Source organism: Crocodylus porosus, unplaced genomic scaffold (assembly GCF_001723895.1).
Source record: "Crocodylus porosus isolate Cpor-Errol unplaced genomic scaffold, CroPor_comp1, whole genome shotgun sequence".
Lineage (NCBI taxonomy): Eukaryota > Metazoa > Chordata > Crocodylia > Crocodylidae > Crocodylus > Crocodylus porosus.
Window position 1 is genome coordinate 79,986,355 of NW_017728906.1, and position 19,638 is coordinate 80,005,992.

Here is a 19,638-nt window from a genome sequence, read left to right on the forward strand (position 1 = left end):
GGAGGCTGAAAAGGTCCAGTTTCTCTAATCTCTCCTCGTAGGGCTTGGCCTGCAGGCCCTTAACCATACGAGTGGCCCTTCTCTGGACCCTCTCCAGGTTATCCGCATCCTTCTTGAAGTGCGGCACCCAGAATTGCACGCAGTACTCCAGTTACCTTCATGCACCACATCTTTTGCTGATAGTAGTTATCTTCCAGGTATGAGCCTGCTGAACCAAATGCTATAGCTATTTCTGCTCTTCATGGGTATGGATTAGAAGATCTTAAGGAGGAAATTGAGAGGACAGTTTTGAAAGCAACAGGGAAGAAGATTCTGACAATTAAGGTCAATTTAACAGGACCTCAACTAAGGTAAACAGTTGTGCCTGGCATATTAAGAAATTTTGAAAGACATGCAAGTATTAGGTAAGAAACTTAGCCTTGTACTGTCCAAGAAGCCTGGTAATTACTGATTTGGATTTCAGTCAGTGATAAGAATTGTAGACAGGGGTGGAAGCTCTAGTTCAGTGGTTCTCAACTTTTTTGTACCAGGTCCCACTTATAAACATCAATGGCCAGTCTCAATCCAGAGCCCCTTACTCCTGACAGGCTGCTCCCACCCCCAGGACCAAGTCCCTCAGTGTGTGGGGCAGGGGATGGGTGTGTCGGGCAGGAGGAGAGGTGTGTGGGGCATGGAGGGCCCCAAGCAGCCTAGAATTCCGACAGCCTGAAACGAAAAAGCCATGGTTTCCCACATTTTTCTCCTTTAAAGAGCCATTTTTAAAGTTTGTTTGTGACCCTTTCATATATTCTTGTGTCCCACTTCTGGACACATGGGTTGAGAAACACTGCTCTAGCTCATCTCACAGACCAGATAGTAAGTGACTCCATTAGAAGTCTCAATTGTATTTCTAAAAAGCTACTCTTTTGTTCTAAAGCATGTAAGATATGATCAATGTTTAATTTTTACTGTGTATGTCCATAAAAAGAACTTATTCAAAAGACTGACCCCTGGAACTAGAGCCAGATCTGAATCTGCCACAAAACAATCCATCTTGAGAGATTTTTATGAAATATTGCTCCTCTCCTCAGAACAGAGAATAGCTTGTTGGGAGAACAAGGTGTTTTCCCTTTGTTAGGCTTGTTTCCTTCAAAGTGTGAAATTATCTAAATTTAAAACATATAGTCTATTGTTGGTGTTGGTGTTCATGTTTTTGGAAATGCTGAATACTTACACAAGAGGCTAATTTTATCTTTACAGTTGGCTGTATAAAGAAGCAACAGTTCAGGAAGTGGATGTTATGCCTGATGATGGAACAGCCAGTGTAAAAGTGATAATAAGTGAATCTGTTCTAGGCAGATTCAGAAAACATTTCCCACAATAATAATATCCTACAGATTACTACAGCATTGCTGTTTGGAAAAAAAAAGAATCATGCATCATTAAAAGTATTTGCAATGAATCTAATAAACTGCATGCTCAGATATAATAAAAATTGTGTCATCTGATCTTCAGTTTTTGGAACATGACACTCATCTGGATCTGCAACTATGTAAAATGCTGATATTAATTAAGAAATGCCTGTGCTTAAAAATATTAAAACAAACTTCCAGCCTCTTTCTGTTGCAAACACACAATGAACGGCACCAGTGTTAGTTTTAAAATATAAAGCATTTATCACTGCACATTAGAACTGCACAGAACACCTGCTTTAAACTCTGGGCCTTGACAGTCTGTGGACTATTGAATTCAATAAAAGCAAGTTGCCAAGTTTTTTAAATCACAATCTAGCTTTAATAAAACAGTTTTAGGAATAAATATTACTGCTGCACTTGACACTTATTTCACTGTTAAAAAATGTAAACCATTAAAAAAAATGAAGGGAGAAACAAAGGCTTGCCTGTGTTATGACTAAATTGGGCACTTCCAGTTTCTTTAAGCATTTTGCTTACTGCAAGATAATTACTACACAGGTTTTAATTTACTTAGTTATTATAGCAGAAAGTAAGAATCACAGCGCCTTTGGATCTGGTCTGCAGAGCCATGGCTTCTGTGTTATTGAGCAGCAGCAGCCTCCTTATGCTGCACCTCAGTCAAGCACTTTGGGCTTCAGTGGAGGGGGAAGAAGCAGTGCAGCAGCCAGGTTTAGAGACCCCACTGCCTCTGACCCATGCTAGCTTGTTCTGGCCCCCTAGCTGAAAAACATTGCTGACTCCTAATCTACAGTGTAAGCAGGAACTAGATTTTTTTTTAACTGCCATTTATAAGCCTCTGAGAAGCTGCTGACAAGGAACAGAAACCTATTCTTGAATACTGTATATATTGTATTACAGAAACTATTCATGGTAAGTGAAATTAAATCTTTATTGCTTATGAACTGATGTCTTGCTATAGCCTGTGCTGTTGATTGAACTCAGCTGTAAAAGTCAATTGTAATAATTGCAACTGATAAGTTGCAACCATATTACACAGTAACACTTTCCAAGTACCATGGATAAGGAGCACCAAAGCTTAAATTGTAAATTATTTGGACTATGAAAAGTAACACTACAGAGAACAGCAAGGCAAATAATGGAATTCATTTCATATACAGAAATGAATAAAGGTTTTATTAGGTAAGGCAATATAAAACAGGTTAATGCTATGCAGAAATACATTGTGTGCAAGTGCAGTACAGAATGTATGCAAGTAAATCACTGAAAAGTGCTGGTGCACTTTCACAAAACTAAGAAAATATATCACTGCTGTACACAGATGACTAACAGAGAGAGGACTAGGATAGAAAAAATATTAACAGACTAGCAGAATTGTTTTTAAATGCATTTCTACTGACACACTATCTTGGACGAGGTAGCCTTTCATGTCTGGAAAAAAAAACGTCCCAGTAGAGTTTGGTGCAAGTAACGTTTCTGCAGCATTGTCCCAACACTCCACCACACACTGGAACTCAGCATTGGTGTATAAAGTGCATCTAAAAAGAGTTAAGTATACTGATAGAACTACACAGGGAAGCCTGCTGACTCTTCCTGGCTCCAGCCAGTGATATCTGTCCTTCACATTCACAGTCACTTGTATTGCAGATAATTTATCCTAGAAACTACAATAAAAATATAATTAATCTTAATATTCACAGGAAAAAAGTGTAAAAGTAAATGGCATAGATAACCCATACTTTTCAATAAGTAGGTTCAGATTAAAGAGTCTGAATGAACTAATTGGATGGATACAAGGGGATAAATCTGTTTTCAGTTTACACAGGCTAAACACAAAAAAAAAGACTCCACAATGAAGGTAGTGGAGATATATAGCAATGTAAATGAGAAGAGAATGTATTCCCCAATGTGTTATTCAACTGAAGTGCCAAAACTTTTGCCATTACTAAGAAAAATCTTTATATTTTACTATAAACTTGTACAATGGCCCATCAGCAAAAGAAGACACTTCAGGTTAAAAGGCTAAAGTTTCTACTAAGGTTCTAGTTGTGATACCTGGAATTCACCTGCAGAGCTGGCACAGCTCTAAAATGAGAGCAATATCGAGCCTCTGGAACATTATATATTACTTTTGGTTCCAGCAGACACTGTTGATGAATAATGTAATAATCACCTTACCAGGTTGTAAGAAAGATGCTAGAAGGATCGGTTCAGTACCCAGCATTGTCATTTATTCTCCTGATACCAAATTCCAATGTGATTTTGGAAGAAATCACACGAAGATTCTTAACCAGTTTTAGTGAAGTTACAGGCATGATAACAATGTCTTAGCCTGTCAAATTTATTTTTAAAATCTAATTTGTGTATTCAAAGTTTATATTAAATACTTTTTTTCACATTTCCTTCAATCTGAATGATGAAAACACTATTTGGTTTCCCTTTCCAGTGCCAAGTACAAAGCTGTTGATGTTGCAAATACATGCAAGCAAAAATGTCCGAGCAAACATTTAAATCCATATTAAAAATCCTTAAAAGAAAAAGTGTATGTTGAGTTGTATCTTTCTGGTAAGACATAAGTGTAGACAAAATGATTACTCAGCCTTTAAGGTTAAAGAGTTGAGAAAAACGAGAGATCCTTTGAGCCAATATTGGGACTGTGGCAGTGTCCTGATGAGTTAAGTTTTTTGTTGAGTTCTATCACATTTTTGACAAAATCACCATCTCCTATGAAATCTGCAGCAATAATGTTAGTACAGTCCTTCGTTGTTCCTGGACACTGTTGCTTTACCCAGATATTCAGGCATGGAAGGCTTCGGAGAGTCATCGTCTTCAAAGATAAAAATGGATGCGACAGAATGTACCATAAATCTGCAGTAAGGTTTATCCCTGCAACAAAGAATTTTCCTGAAACAAAAAAATAGTCTCCATTAGATTGGTGTCTGTCATTGCTCACTATCAAATGAGTGCTATGACTAGTTTTGTTGTTTAAAATGATTAACACAAAATCTTAACTCCAGAAAATTTCTGTAGTTTGCCAATAGCTGCAGTAATCTCAATAGAGCAGCTTCCCTTAGAGGTGTGTCATATTAGGCAGATACGGGGCTACTGAAACCACTTAGCTTAGGCCCCTATCTTTGTATGTATTCACTTAGGTTACTTGTCCTGAGAGGGGAGTGTTCATTCCTGGCTAGATACTACATCAATATGACATTCAGGAAGATTCAGAAAGAAATCTGGTTACAGGTAATCAGCTGATGTCTCCATAATAACAGTTGCCTTAATGGCTAAAGGCTAGCAAACATTGGCTTCACCGAAGAGTTATTCATAACTATTGATTGTACAAAATTGGCTGAGGGGGCCGCACCCAGAGAGGTGGTGGACGGGTCATTTTTGACCTGGACGGAGGTGGGCAGTGGGGTCCCCCAGGGCCCTCACTGTTCAATTTCTTTATTAGTGACTTGGATAACGGGGTGAAGAACAGCCTGTTTAAATTTGCAGACAACACCAATATTTGGGGTGAGGTGGGCATGCTAGAAGGGAAAGCCAGATTACAGCAGGACCTGGACATTTTAAAGGGGTGGGCAAATGGAAATAGGATGGGATTCGATACTGACAAGTGCAGGGTAGGAACTAGCAGCATACCTATAGGCTGCGGAACTCCCTTCTCGAAAGCATGGTGACAGAAAGAGATCTTGGAGGCGTTATTGACTCCAAGATGAACATGGGCCGACAATGTGAGAACGCGGTCACTAGGGCTAACAGTACCTTGTCATGCATCCGCAGATATATCACAAGCAGGGCCAAGGAGGTGATCCTCCCCCTCTATGCGGCACTGGTCAGGCTGCAGCTGGAGTACTGCGTCCAGTTCTGGGCGCCACACTTCAAGAGGGATGTGGACAACATGGAGAGGGTCCAGGGACAACAGAGCAGGTCCTATGAGGAGAGGCTACGGGACCTTAACCTGTTCAGCCTTCTCAAGAGAAGGCTGAGAGGGGACCTGGTGGCCACCTATAAACTTTCTGGGGGGGTGGGGACCAGCGGGGTTTGGGAGAGACTTTGTTCCCCCTGAGCACCTCCCAGCGTAACAAGGAATAACGGCCATAAGTTGACAGAGAGTAGATTCAGGCTAGATATCAGGAGGCGCTACTTCAATCAGGGCAGCTAGGATCTGGAATCAACTTCCAAGGGAAGTGGTCCTGGCTCCTACCCTGGGGATCTTTAAGAGGAGGCTTGATGCTTACCTGGCTGGGGTCATTTGAGCCCAGTTTTCTCTCCTGCCCAGGGCAGGGGGTCGGATTAGAAGATCTACAAGGTCCCGTCGGACCCTACATCTATGAATCGATGAAAATGGCCTATTGTTTCTCCTAGGCTGTATCACTGCAGAGTTCCCCGGATCTGAAGAAGGGCCCAAAGCTTGTCTAATATCTCTACCAACTATGTAGCTAGCCCAATAAAAAAATATGACCAAACATAGCTTTTCACACATGCACCATCGCAGAAGTATCAGCTATTTGCAGATCATCACAGCTACAGCACTACAACCTTACTCTTCTAGGGCTCCACATCAGGTGAAATCCATACTAATGCGTGTGGGAGTTGAGGCATATAATCTGAGTTAATTGTTCTTTGATGGTTAACTACCTCTAATATGGAGGCAACGTCCATGAAAAAGGACATATGTACAAAGTAGACTGCTGCTGTGGGAGGCAAGTTGAACCTTTTAAATCTGAGTTAGTTTTTTAAATTTTATCCTAAGGGAATGAAGATGAGGGAGTACAGAAATCAGCAGGGAAAAAGAGGATCAGGTACAAAGTGCTCTTGCCCCGTCATTCCCTTGACAGTGGTTTGGCTTCCCCTTAATTTGTTCATGACCAGATCCTAACATAGCACAGAGCTGCAGAGGTGGTAGCTGCGCCTGTGATACATCATTATAGAAGGCCACACTGCAAAGTTTTCACTAGGTTTTCCTTTTTGTATCTTAATAAACTATTTAGGCCCCAGAACCGTTTGTTTTAGCAGTGTCCCAGATAGAGGCTTCTGTTGCTGGTTATAACTGGTTTGCATGCATGTGTGCATCTCTCTGTATCCTGCTTGATAAAATATTAGATCTACTCAAACGCTCATAGGTTTTATTTTAGCTTCTGAGCTCAAAGAGCAGCCCCTTCAGCATGGAGAAAAGAGACCTATGGTTTTACAGTATATGCTGGTCACAATTTCAGTTCCCCTCTCTCCATGACATTTGGACGTTTATCTTGCTGGGATCCTTTGACCCCAGCTGACTTCCTGCCCTTGAGGCAGGGGCTGGACTCAATGATCTCCCAAGGTCCCTTCCAGTCTTCGGGTCTATGAAATCTATGAAGGATGTGTGGTTAAGCTGGAAACACTGTCTGCACATACAGGACCAAACTTACAAAGTGAAGCCAACATCTGATGGGAAGTTGGTGATGGGAGACCTGGTTCTAGGACAAACAGTTTATTTTTTATAAAAGAAGTTACGTCAATTCACCTTTAGCAGCAGTCACAAGGTTTTTTTCCCTGTCTTAGTTCCCTTCACAGATTTCAAGCTAATGTCACCATTTTATGCAAATGGATGATACTTTATTCACTTTTGTGGTTATAAGTTGTGCAGAATTGGAATAGACAGCTAATATATATTTGGAGATACCATGAGTGAAGAAGTTCGTACTGATGGGCATAATATAGGGATGACATGTCCTACATTGGGAATAAACAGTTTGGAATTTCTACTAAATCCTTGTTCCCTTGTTCTACTAATTCCTTGTTTCTTAAATAAAATGTGAGTTATACCTGGACGTCCCATCTTTTTCATATTTTCCAAGTACTGGATAAGAGCTTTGGTTGTAGACTTATTTCCCCACCAGTAGGGAACTGCAGGCCACAGTTCACAGTGTTTCGTTAATTCAGATACCTCATCGTATGAAATGATCACCTGGTATCCTTTGCCCCACATATTCTGGAGTGTTGGAACCACCTGGAAGAAACGAGGCAGTGAGATCTGTGTGGCTACATCCCAGGTAATGCTTCTGAAATTCAGTTGCTAAGCCATGAACTGTCTCTTAAATAGAAACAAGAATGGTTCAAATGACTTTACTAAACCTGCAGCCCAGGAGAGAACTGGATGAATCCTAGATATTTCAATGAAGAGAGGTCTAAGTGCTGGTAAGTTTTGACTAGAGAGAGAAAGAGAAAGAGTAGGGGCCTGGATCAAAATACTTGACCAGTTTGATCTGAATAGAAAGTTCAAAAGAATTTCAGTTTCACACAAGTACTCCATGAATGAAAGCAAGTGTCAAAAGGTGTCATGAAATGAAACCCATGTCCCCCCTTCACCTTTAAGTATTTGGTGCCACACCATGATCACTACCTAATGATCTCCTACCTGTGTTAAAAGGAGATGGATGTTGTTCTCAATCAAATTCCTAACTGACTCACAGAACAAATAGTACCACTACCCTCACTACAACCTTAACACTAACCTCCAAGAAGAGACCCAGGATTGAACTGGCAATTCTCTTGCTGCCACCCTTAGAAAGAGTCTTAATAGGTGGAAGCGGAGATACAGTAGGAGAATGATATAGGGAGATGATAACTGTTGCTGCTCATGCTTCACCAGATCTATGGATAAAACAAGCCATCAATCTGAAACCTTTCAAAAGCCAAACATTTCTGAAAATAGAGTGAAGACGACTGGGAAAAAAAATAACCCACAAAGGCACACAGGAGCACAGTTGCTTATTTTGCAAAGTGAGCAGAAATGAAAACCAAAACCTCTCACAGTAGATTTCAAACTGTATCAACCCCCAATAAATAACAACTACAGAAATACCTGGGGCAGTTAAAGAAATTTCACCTTTTAATCCGATGTAATATTGTTACAAAATGATTCCTTGCTATACAGCTGGGGAAAGTTCCAAAAGCAGCAATGCTCATCCCTGTGAACTGCTCCATACTTGATCCCACAGTTACATATTGCAGTTTTAGAACACTGCTCTTAGAAAGCAACAGGCTCGATCCAAAAAAAGGATGTAGATACCAGAAGGGGCAGAGGTAGAATTTCAGCACCTAAATTTGAGACTGTGATCCAGGAAACTGCCTCTCAGCTGGAGATACCTAAATTCATTGGGCATTTTACTTTTTAACTATGGAGTTCCCCCAGCACATCAACTATCACTTTTGTGCATGCCCAGATCTGCCCTAATCTCAACAAGACTTTAGTCATGTCTAAGCCTGATCATGATTCAGAAACTAGGTGTGTTCTGTATAAGGGAGACAAATCCCCTGAGGGGATCAACCCAACAGAGCAAGTCTAACACTCAGTGCCAGGCTCAGAGATCCTATGAAATGTAGAGCCCCTTAAGGCCTTTCTGTGGACATTTTGGGGTCAGGGGTTCTAATCCCAACTTCTTTCTTTAGCTCATTGTAACCTAGGGCAAGCCACTTCTTTCCGTATCTCTACAGGTGAATACAAAAAAAAACCTTCCCTAACTCTTGGGGGATACAAGAGGATTAGCCAGTCACTGTTTGCAGAGTGCTATGAATATGCCAAGAATTATTAACAAAAATAGGCATGAAACCCTGGTACAGAATACCTGACCCAGTCAAATGGAATCCATAGATACCATGACTAAAGGAGACAAGTAGTTATGCTCTCTTATTTAACGTTCCCCTCCTTGGCATAGAGATTGGTTTGAAATCGCCTGACCACCTCTTTCATTGCATTAGATCAATGGTAGGCAACCCCTGGCATGGGTGCCAGTGTGGCACTGGAAGGCATTTTGCTTGGCACGCTTGCTTCTGGGTGGATGGGCTACACAGCAACAACAAGGATTTGACCCCTTTTGGCTCCCTCACCATCCGCCCCGGCACACCAACATCTTACCAGTTGAAGTTGCAGGTGTTCTTGGCATTCTGCCCAAAAATGTTGCTGACCCCTGCATTAGATCATCGCTACTCAGCAGTCTGCTTCTCCGATGGCTAAAAATTCTCTCTGTGCACTAATCATTCCTATGGGCCAAACATCATCCTATCCCATTGCCTTTTCTAATACTAGTTTTGTTAGCCCAAGAGCTTCATGCCAAAGAGCCCTTTGGGGAAACAATAAAACAATGCCACTCAGCTATTCTTCAGGTCTTCAGTTATTCTACTGAGGCCTGAATATTCAGGATCATCTAATTTCCCCAATAATTGTTCTATTTTAACCTTGCTCTTTGAAATGGTAATGTTGAATGGTTAGTGCTGCACCTGGTAGCTTCAAAGCCTTAATTCAAAGAGTAAACAGGGTCATCATTATCTTGTAGCCTTCATCTCTCAGGAGAACTCCCTCTGTTCCTGCATAACATTCTTTGAAATGCTAATTTTTTAACTACTGAAAGCTCCTGCACCTTGCAGCTGTAAAAAGAAAAGAAAAAGGGGGGGGGGGGCAGAGAACAAGCCTAAAAATTGTGATTCTTAGAATTCAACCACCAAATAATTTCTGGTCATTTAAAATCAAGCCCTTTCTGGAGGTCTGGATGGCCCAAGGGAATGGTAGTAAGATAGCAGGTGGGTCAAATCCATCCCAAAGTCAGTAGAGAAAGTCATTGCCACTTGGATCGACTGTGTGAAGTCAGTTGTCCCAGCTGATTCACTAGGGGACCAGAAGGCCCATTACAAAGAACACTGACACTGATTATGCTCTGGTTTCTCTTCAAATTGCATAAATCCAACACAGCTACCAAGGATACCCCATAAATCTTCTTGGCAGTTGTGAAAGAGGTTTCCAGGAGGGGGCTTGTCTAAACAAGATGCTTACTGTGGAGTTGCCTAATAGCGTCTACACGAGACATCTACTATGTACACATGCATCTACACAAGACATTTACTGTGGAGCTGCAGCCCTACTAGGTCACAGTAAACTAATAAACTCCACCTCGGGTTAGTAATTGTAAATACAAGTACTGTCCTATGGCCAGCTTTTAGTATGCAGCACTGGACATGTAAACGCTGACCCAGTACGAGGGTGCTTCACTGTGGGGGCTGCCTGCTGGTTAGCCCCCCACTGGAGCACCCTTGTGCCCTAAGCAGCCCCTGTGCAGCATGTTGGGAGGGGGCAGTACTTCTCTCTGTGGCTGCGGCACCCACCTCAAGACCACCCAGGCTGGGTGCCAGTGGGTAGGTGCCACCTGGGGCCCCCCCCGAGCTGCTCAGAGACCGCTTGGCGTGCTGGTAGCTCACCCTCTGCCACTGGAGAGGCAGGTAAAGATTGGGCCCCAACCCTCATGTACATGCCACGGGGCTTTAGTTCAGTTTCATTCTTCCTAAATTGAAGCAGTGTTTTTAAAAATCCACCATTTCAATTTAGGGAGAATTAAACCCCTGTGGCGTGTACAAGCAGCCTATCTGTCCAAAGTGGCATGCCTAAATCCAAACTGTAGATATCAAAGCCTCCAATCAGCTGCCATCCAGCCCTGTGTGCATCTAGGGTCCCTAGAAGCTAGGTCTACAAAAGAACTCGGGTAACTTGCTGTTTAATAGAATTCACAACCCAGCGTTCAGCCTCAAGTCTGAAAATGGTACCCATTTCTTAAAATGGTACTGATACCCACAGCAAGCTGATGGCATATGCTATCCACTGTAAAGTACTCCATGCTGCAAGACTGTAGTTACTCCTGAACCTTCCTCAGGAGTTAGGGGTATAGGCCAGCCCTTTCATCAAAAACCAGGACTAGAGAATGAAGCAATGTTTTTTATCCTTTTACCTTGTAGTTCAAGTGTTAGGGCACTCACAAAGGATACAGGAGACAGGTTCAATTTCTTCCTCTGCATGAGGGGGAGAGATTCAATTCCCTCCTCTGCCTGGGAGCCTACATCTCCTACTGCCCAGGTGAATGGCCTCTACACAGCCTACTGAAGTAGTAGTGGTGTTTCAGTTCCTACTGAAGAACCCGTTTTACTTTGCATCCCCATCTCCGACTAGAAGAGCTCTGCTAAGCCATTTTGGACTTCTGTTAAGAGACCATCTCATCCTACCAAGTACCTTGTCTTCCCCTTACTAATTAAGCAGGCTTATTCAGACAGGAAACCACATCACTGCTGCTTAATCGCTTGATGCAAGCACCAACCCAACCTCAAAGGATCTCTTAGAACTGAATGGCAAGGGACAGGTGTAACCCTCAAAAGCAGCATTTCTCAACCTGTGGGTCACAACCCAAAAGTGGGTTGCAAGAATATATAAAAGGGTTGCAAACAAACTTTAAAAATGTATCAACAAACTTTAAACATGGATTCTCCTTTAAAGGAGAAAAATGTGGGAAACCGGGGCTTCTCCCTTGCAGGCTGGCAGAACTCCAGCATGCAAGGGGTTGTTTGGGGGCCCCCCTGCACCACACACTGGGGGGCTAGGGGCAGCGGGTCGGGAGTGAGGGGCACTGGGTCAGGACTGGCCATCAATGTTTCCAAATGGGTCCTGGTACAAAAACATTGAGAACCACTGCTGTAAAGAGCCAAACCACCTTGTGACAGCACCTATTTGATGATTCTCTAAATGTTTTATTCTTTTTTATGTTGCTGTTATAACAGGGCATGTTTGTTTTTGCCTAGAGAAAATAATGGGCAACTTAAAGCAAGATGACATTATAAACAGAAAAAAATGCTATGAAGTATTATATTATTCAAAAAAAATGTCACCTGCACTTACGTCTCTGGGACACAGCTTACAATGGAAAATCTGTTTTATACAGGAGACAAGATGACAATGATGGTTCCTGCTCAGTCCATCAAAATTCCTGCAGGCTAAGATAACAACCTCCCAAGGATGGCTCTGCAACCACTCTGAAATCTCCCACAGAGTATCCTACAAAAGTAAAGTCACAACAATTTAGAAAAGCCTGTCTGATGCTAAGAAAAAGTTAAATAAAATCCTAATTTATGAGAGGCCAGACCCTCGGCTGGCAAGAATCAGTTTAACTCATCAAAAAGATCCAGTAAAAGCAATCTTTCTTGGAAGTTTTATAGTGGCTGGAAACCCACCCTTAGGAGAACTCGCTTTTCAAAGAAGCGGTGGATGTGAACCAGTGTAACTTGTGGTGTTGCATTTTTATAGTGCTTTTCATCTGAGGAGCTTAACAAGCATTATAAGTGCAGGAAAGAATGAAGATCAGTCACTAGGTCAGAGATAGAAACCAGAACTCCTGGCTCCCATGGTTTTGCTCTGATCAGGTCAGGACCTACTAGTTGCACATGTGCACGCTGTGGTCATAGGAAACTCACAGGCTAACCAGGCCTATGTGTGCCAGTTGATAGGAATGTGCCAATAAACAGGAGATATTTTAAGATTCAAAAGACTGAGTCACTGTCTTTCCAATAAACATGTCTTCCTTTAAAAACTGTTGTTGCCTTTTAAGCAACAACACTTTTTATATCACTTCCTTTCTCAAAGAGGTCCCTTGATATCTGTGTCAACATCTCAGTGGCCAATGGCAAGATATCAGATCACAACCACAACCAGCAAACATCAACTATGTGTTCACAGAAAACCGAAGAAAAGAATTCCAGTTCACAGTTAAAAAATTACTTTGGGGCTTCATGGAGGTTAAACCTCAGTTGCAACTGTCAAAATTTATTTCAGGTCCAACAACCAAACTGACAAAATACTTTGTTACTTAACTTGAAACCCCCAAAAACTGAAACAAAGACTAACTGGGTGCATCTATACAATACAAGGTTCTTTGGGCATGTCCTTAGACCAACAGGGCTACAACCTACACCCCTCTATACAGTACATGCACTTTACTGTGGAGTTGACTATTTGGCTCCGCACTTAATTGTCACTGTCTACGTATGTGTCCATATTAGCATGCAGGAAATTAATTAACTCTGCTGTAGGATAGTACTGTCCAGGACAAGTACTTTCCTTGGCAGAATAATTTACACTGCCACAATACCCATGTAAAAAGGTGACTGGGGCTGGCTGGGGCATGAGGGTGCTGCAGTGCAAGGACTACCTGCCAGCTAGCCCTGCACTGTAGCACCCTTGTGCCTCAGCCAGCCTCTCTGCTGCTCAAGGTCACCACCCAGAGCTGACTCCTGGGTTCCCTACCAGCCTGGGGCTGCTCCACCCCGCTCAACAAGCTGCAGTCATGGGCACACACATAAACACTGTGCCTGGGAGAAATAAACACACCAGAGTTTATTTCTTCTCCCTAATTGCACATGTAGATGCACCCACTTGGTCTGACATGGTCAGTGTTCCCAGATCAAGGTTGATCTTATTTAGAAAACCAGCTTGTTCTTATAAAAAAAAAAAAAAAGAATTAAAAAAGTACCACTTCATAGACATTCCAGAGTGAAGAACAGTACCTCTACAGACACGCTGGTGTATATCATGTGTACAAAGTACAAATCCATAGAAGGGTCATGAGATTTATGAGCAATCCTCAAATCCAAATATCTAATCCCAGCATTCAGTTGTTCTGTCAGATTTTGTACCTGAATTTTAAAATACAACAAATAGGTCCTAAACATTTGCACATATTCTTTTATTGACTATAGGAAATCTAAAGAAGGCTGTGAAATTACCCAGTCTTAGGTTTTATGTTTTAAGGATTACAAGAGACTTATTGGTGCACACCGGACACAACACTAATCCAACTACACTACTTCTGGTTTGGTAGAGTAGGCTTGGTTCCATAGGGCTGTGTTGGGATGGCACAGACGTTTCCAAACCTTCCCCATGCACCATATGAGGAGCCCATAACTTTTATTCAGGGTTCTAGCTTCCACTTTGAGGACCATTAATCAACAGCTGAAGCTCTCCTACATAGTTGCAAGAGTAATAATGACAAAGTGCTATCATATCAACAATGTGCACAGTTTAGTAATTAATATTGTCTCACTCTAAAGTAAAATAATGCTAGGCATTACTGGTATTAACAGTAGTTACTTTAAAAGACAAATATGTTTTTCGTTAATAGTCACCCTTTAACTATTAGGTTTGCTTATGAATTCCCTACCCCTAAAAGGGATGTCACATCCAGCAAAAATATCCCTCACAAACATAAATTTGACATGGACAGCATGTTTGTCTTATTTCTTTATGTATGGTGGGGCTGTCCAACTGGCAACTACAAGCTCCTACCATCTTTACCTCCTCAACTTCCCAATGCTTCTCCCCACAAAACTGGGCAGCACTTCCCCTGACCATCACCACCTCTCTTCATTGCCCGTTCCCACTGCTGTGGTAGTCACTGCCTCCCCCACACAGTACCCAAGGCCTCTGGACTCCTCCTCCCTCCCCCACCTTTCACTTCCTATCTCCGGCCCATGGCCTGATGGCCACCCACGATCCATGGCACACGTTTGTAATTTGGTCAAAAATGTTGTACATCTATCCTACTAGGAGTCACACAGAGGATGGGTATGTTCAGTGTTGTGTAGCAAACTACAGACAGAACAACAAATTCAAATCTGAGGATGGTAACAAATTGCTTACCTGTGTTGTGGACCACTTCATAATAATAGGACGTACAATGCAGGGAGCACATTTATCTACAAACTTCAGCAGTTTTGATTCATTTTCACTTACAGGTGAAACTTTATCCAAGCAGTAACTCATCGTGTCATGACTTCCTGCACAATTAAAATAAATGTGAAGTAAGTTTCAGTTGTGTATTAACCCTTCAAAGGCCACAACACAGCATTGCATCACACATACACACACACATAACTTATCACCTCGCTGCTGAAACAACTGTATGTCTTGAACTACATGAGTCTTCGCTAAAAAAAACCAAACATATTTTTACATCAAGACAGCCAATTTGCTATTACTGTCTCAGTGTAAACTCCTAAGAGAAAAGGTGCAGTGGCTTTTATTTCACTATAGCTACCCAAGATCAACTATGCTTGCCAGTTACATTAACTAGCTAGAAGATAAAAAGTGACAACCCTTGTTTCCCCTGGGAATTTTAGATTGCAATAATTACCAGGACATGATACCTTTCTGCAGTGACCATGCAGACAAAATTTGGATCTGGATATTAACTTTGGATCTGGATATTAACTTGTCCAAGGTTCAGAGGTGTTCAGATTCAGAATTTATCATTTCAGCCCTATCCCCACAGCACAGGAAAATATGAGAACTATAAGGGTGAAATTCAGTCTTCTGCAGAAGGCCTATACATCACTAAAATCCTACTTACACATGATGTTTACCCTAAAAAGTCACAGAAACACTAACCTTTACACTATACCCTATTAAATGGACACATATTACAAATTACAGTTCCTTCACAACATATAATGTCTTTGCTAGAAATTATTTTTTTAACATTCTTCTAATTCTGCAAAGTATCAGCTAGATGAAATCATGACCCAATGAAGTGCTGATATACTGGAAAATTAACAAACTATCTGTAAGGAGGGAAGAAATCTTCAAGACAAGGTTTTCTTGCACATCCTTTACTAAGTAGATCTCTATATTGACGCTAAGAACCATCTCCTTGAAAACCTACAGGCCAGTCCCAACGAAGTCAAGGCAGTACTAGGGTAAAAAGGATAGCATATATTTTGAAATAACAGATACTTCATCTTTAGAAGTACTAAGCACCATGCTCATGTATTCAGTCAATTGTAGCCTCTTTTCACTAGTTATATTTTATTTCTCTGTTTTTTGTTTGCTTTATTGCACAAGCAGAGGACAAAAATCTATTGAGGGATTCACAGAAGTTTAGAGCTGGAAGGGACTTAGTGAGATCATCAGGGCCAGCCCCCCTGCTCTGGGCAGGAAAGACTGCTGGGGTCAAATAACCCCAGCAAGGTGTGTGTCCAGTCTCCTTTTGAAGACACAAGCCCCGCCTTCCTCTGTCTCCAGTAACTCATTTGTGTGGCTGTACCCTAAGAATGACCCAAGCAAAATCTATGCTTTGCACAGGCCTACTGGGCACCATTTTGCATCCCATCCAGCAACCTTCCTTGGGCCATGGGGTGCGGTGGAGGCAGCATGTAGGGGAACAAACCAACAGATAGTCATACACCTTATACTTAGAGATTTCCACTGACAGTATTTCCCTCTCTCTCATAGTTCTCATCCTTAATCTGCTTCTGACTCTCACTTTAGATGGGATTTAAGAATATTCTCTTGAATTAGGGTCAAATTCAGTAGCTCATCCCTCACTGCTCCTCTACTGAAGTCCATGTTCAGGGCAGGATTTAGGGTGAGAAACTATGGCCTAGAAATTTTAAAAAATTTAATATTTTTATTCATGGCAGCTCTTGTGGCAAATTCTGTTTTTCCTGCGGGAAAAAAATAGCCTCTCCTAAATCATTGCTGATTCTGTTTTCAGTTGTGGAAGATAACATTTAGGAAGCAAGGGGAGGGAGAGGACCAGTAATTTCTCACGGCCAAGAAAATCAGGAACAGCAGCTCAGAAAGATCTTGAGCTCATACATCCATTTTTATACTTTGCTTCCCCCTTGTCTAAAAGGCAGATAATTTACTGTCATCCAAGTGACTGTTAATCTGTCATTGGCTCCCGCGTCGGACTCACCACATTCCTGAACTTACTGGAGCCAGAGACCTCTCCCTGCTGACCTTGCCCAGCTCAGCAGCTTGGGTTCTGTCATGCCAGTGTCAGGGAGCTCTCCCAGCTGCCTCTGTCCAACTCCACTGCCTGGGGCATCTGATCCTCCAGGTGCATCTATTGTACATCTTTCCCTGCATGTCTTCCTACGTGCAGGGAGCATGTACTTTTAAAGTGGTGCAGCTGTGCCACACAGCGCTCTATTCCCTCAGCTCCAGCACCCACGGGTAAGTTCTGCCTGTCACCAGCCCTTCCCGGGTTGGTTTCCCCTGTGGGCTGAGGCCACTTGGGGTGGGGTTCATCCCTCTCATGGGGGACTTGGCCCCCTTGCCGCACTGCACAGCAACGCATACCAGCTTCAGACATGCAGCATATGTGGTGTTATCCAAGTGGGAGGAAATATAAATATAAGAGTTGCTACCACAAAGTTCTGAAGCACAAAACCCCTGTGGATTCCTATAGCAACTTTCAATTTTACAACTTTCAAGTTCTTCCTGTTCTAATCCTCCCAGTGTTAGGGTAGGATTTGCTAGCCTTTGCTGCAAGTTTCAGTTCTTGTATTTATTGGTTTAACAAACATATTCTGATTCAGTTTTGTGAACACAGATGATTCTGGTCTTTGTTTCCCAAGATCTCAAATCATAGAAGTCATAACCTGAGGCACCAAAATATCTTCAGAAATCTGGCCCTGGATATACCTACTGAGAAGTTCAGAGGAGGGCAATGTAGTTGATCTCACCATTTTATCCTAAGTTGCACAACAGTTGGTATTTTGTTCCTTAAAATCTCAGACCCTGGAGTCCTGTAGTTACTTGAAGGTTTCAGTTTTTATTTTAAAGGTTTTTTTGGTCAGAGCTGTGGAAAAAACCTTGCAAATGTCAGCAGTGGCAATCCCTTGATATGAGGATGATTGTAGGGAAGTTATCATTGGGCATGTCTAAACATGCATTTAAGTGCACCTAAATTTAATGTGCATATATACATGTGGGCATTAAAGCACATTAACGCTGTGTATGGACTGACTTGAGACTAAAGTTAACCCCAAGTCAGTCTACACGCACACAGTGTTAATGTGCTTTAGTGTTTTGTGTTAAAGTTGTGTGTTAATGCACTTTAACTATTCACACCTAAATTTGATACTTGCATTTGCAAGTATCAAATTTAGGTGTTAATAATCTAAATTTGCCATTTTCAATGTGCATGTGTAGATGCGCACCCTTAATGCATATTAACTTAGGCTAATGCACAGTAAAGCATCATGTGTAGATGAACCCATTGAGTCCGTAGATGACTGGGGATATTAATCCAAGATGTGCATGTTTAACCGCAGACATGTCAAATAGCACCAGGATCTACTCCTTCCTCCTACAACTGTCGGGTCACAGCTCTTTCCCTTTGTCTCTCTTATTATCTAACTCCATAATGAGGTGAGTTTGCTCCAAATAATTGATGCCATCACCACACCACTAGAGATAATACTCAGTGCTTGAGTCTCCCAGGTATTGATATTAATATTGTATTTCTTCAGACTGGCTTTTAGGGTATCCTCTAGTATCTCTTTTGCCCACATCTAGAGCAGTGACCATCAGTGATTTAGGAGTATACAGAGGTGACCCAAGAAGGGTGCGGGGCCTGGGGCAAATTAGTCCATGCGACGCCTCGCCTCTGCTCCAATCCTGGACCTGAAGAAGCTGCTGTCTCCATCAGCGGTGGCAGCAGGGGGCAGGGAGGGGAAGCGAGCAGCTGGATGTGGAGCCCACTGTACCCGGCTCTACAGGGTCCCCCAAAGGGCCCGGGATGGTTTGCCCATCTCCACAGAGGTGACCACTGGTGACTTGGAAGTTTTAGAACCTGTTCCAGGACTCAGGCATCCTTATGACACATCCTGTCCAAGAGAGTAGTGCCATATAAACATAGCTTCAAAGCTGGTAGTGTTTGCTTAAGCCAGAATACTGGAGTTTGTCCTTCTGTCCTTCTAATTGATATGAAGGATTTTCTGAAGACATTGTTGATGGTAAAGTTCCAAAGCTTTCAGGCATATCTAATGTGTCACCAAGTTCCACACCCATATAACAGGATAGGGAAGATGACAGACTGTAGACAAGAAGTTTTGTTTCCCTATTTTGAATATGGTAATAATTTTGGCATCTCTTAAACCACTGGAAATCTGTTCATGTTTCCAGATTTGCATAATAACAATCTGCAATTGGTGAGAGAGCTTTTTTCTACCACATTTTTTTCAATAAAAAATGTGGTTCACAAAGAGACAAAAATATTCCAATTAAAAAATTTATATATCTTAATGTTTGGGGACTTAATTCATGATTTCTGAGTTCTTGGGATTAACAATACTGGGAGAATATGTGTAAGTTGCAGGGATCACTGCACCCCTCTCCTCTCCCTAGCATTTCTGACTAAGCATAGATTTTTACCTGTCCAGGGTGCATGAACAACTGGTGCCTCCCAAGATGGGGGGGTAGGGTACCATTTGTAGTTGGTGGCAAACAGAGACCACCAACAGACACTGGCAGCAAGTTTGGCAGTGGGGGGAGTGAGCAGTGAGCAGGGACTGCCTGCAGTTGCCAGCAATGATGTTGGCAGTGAGGGGTGGGGGGTTGGCGAACAGCAACTGCCCGCAGATGCTGGCA

General features: G+C 42.2%; 2 protein-coding genes across 3 annotated transcripts in view; one reads left to right on the top strand and one right to left on the bottom strand.

Annotated features, from left to right (window-relative positions):
* Positions 1 to 1,493, top strand: part of GTPBP6 (GTP binding protein 6 (putative)) — a 13,133-nt gene extending 11,640 nt beyond the window's left edge. The window contains exons 9-10 of the mRNA XM_019529416.1: positions 198 to 350; positions 1,240 to 1,493. Coding sequence (XP_019384961.1) covers positions 198 to 350; positions 1,240 to 1,363 — 277 coding nt within the window. The 3' untranslated portion in view covers positions 1,364 to 1,493. The remainder of the gene's footprint in view (positions 1 to 197; positions 351 to 1,239) is intronic.
* Positions 1,494 to 2,551: 1,058 nt separating this feature from the next.
* The window catches only part of PLCXD1 (phosphatidylinositol specific phospholipase C X domain containing 1), a 30,860-nt gene continuing 13,773 nt past the window's right edge, over positions 2,552 to 19,638 (bottom strand). For both annotated transcript variants that reach the window (XM_019529418.1, XM_019529417.1), the window contains 5 exons: positions 14,902 to 15,038; positions 13,770 to 13,898; positions 12,109 to 12,264; positions 7,221 to 7,404; positions 2,552 to 4,316 (listed from right to left, as the gene is read on the bottom strand). In XM_019529418.1, coding sequence (XP_019384963.1) covers positions 4,021 to 4,316; positions 7,221 to 7,404; positions 12,109 to 12,264; positions 13,770 to 13,898; positions 14,902 to 15,038 — 902 coding nt within the window. In that variant the 3' untranslated portion in view covers positions 2,552 to 4,020. The remainder of the gene's footprint in view (positions 4,317 to 7,220; positions 7,405 to 12,108; positions 12,265 to 13,769; positions 13,899 to 14,901; positions 15,039 to 19,638) is intronic.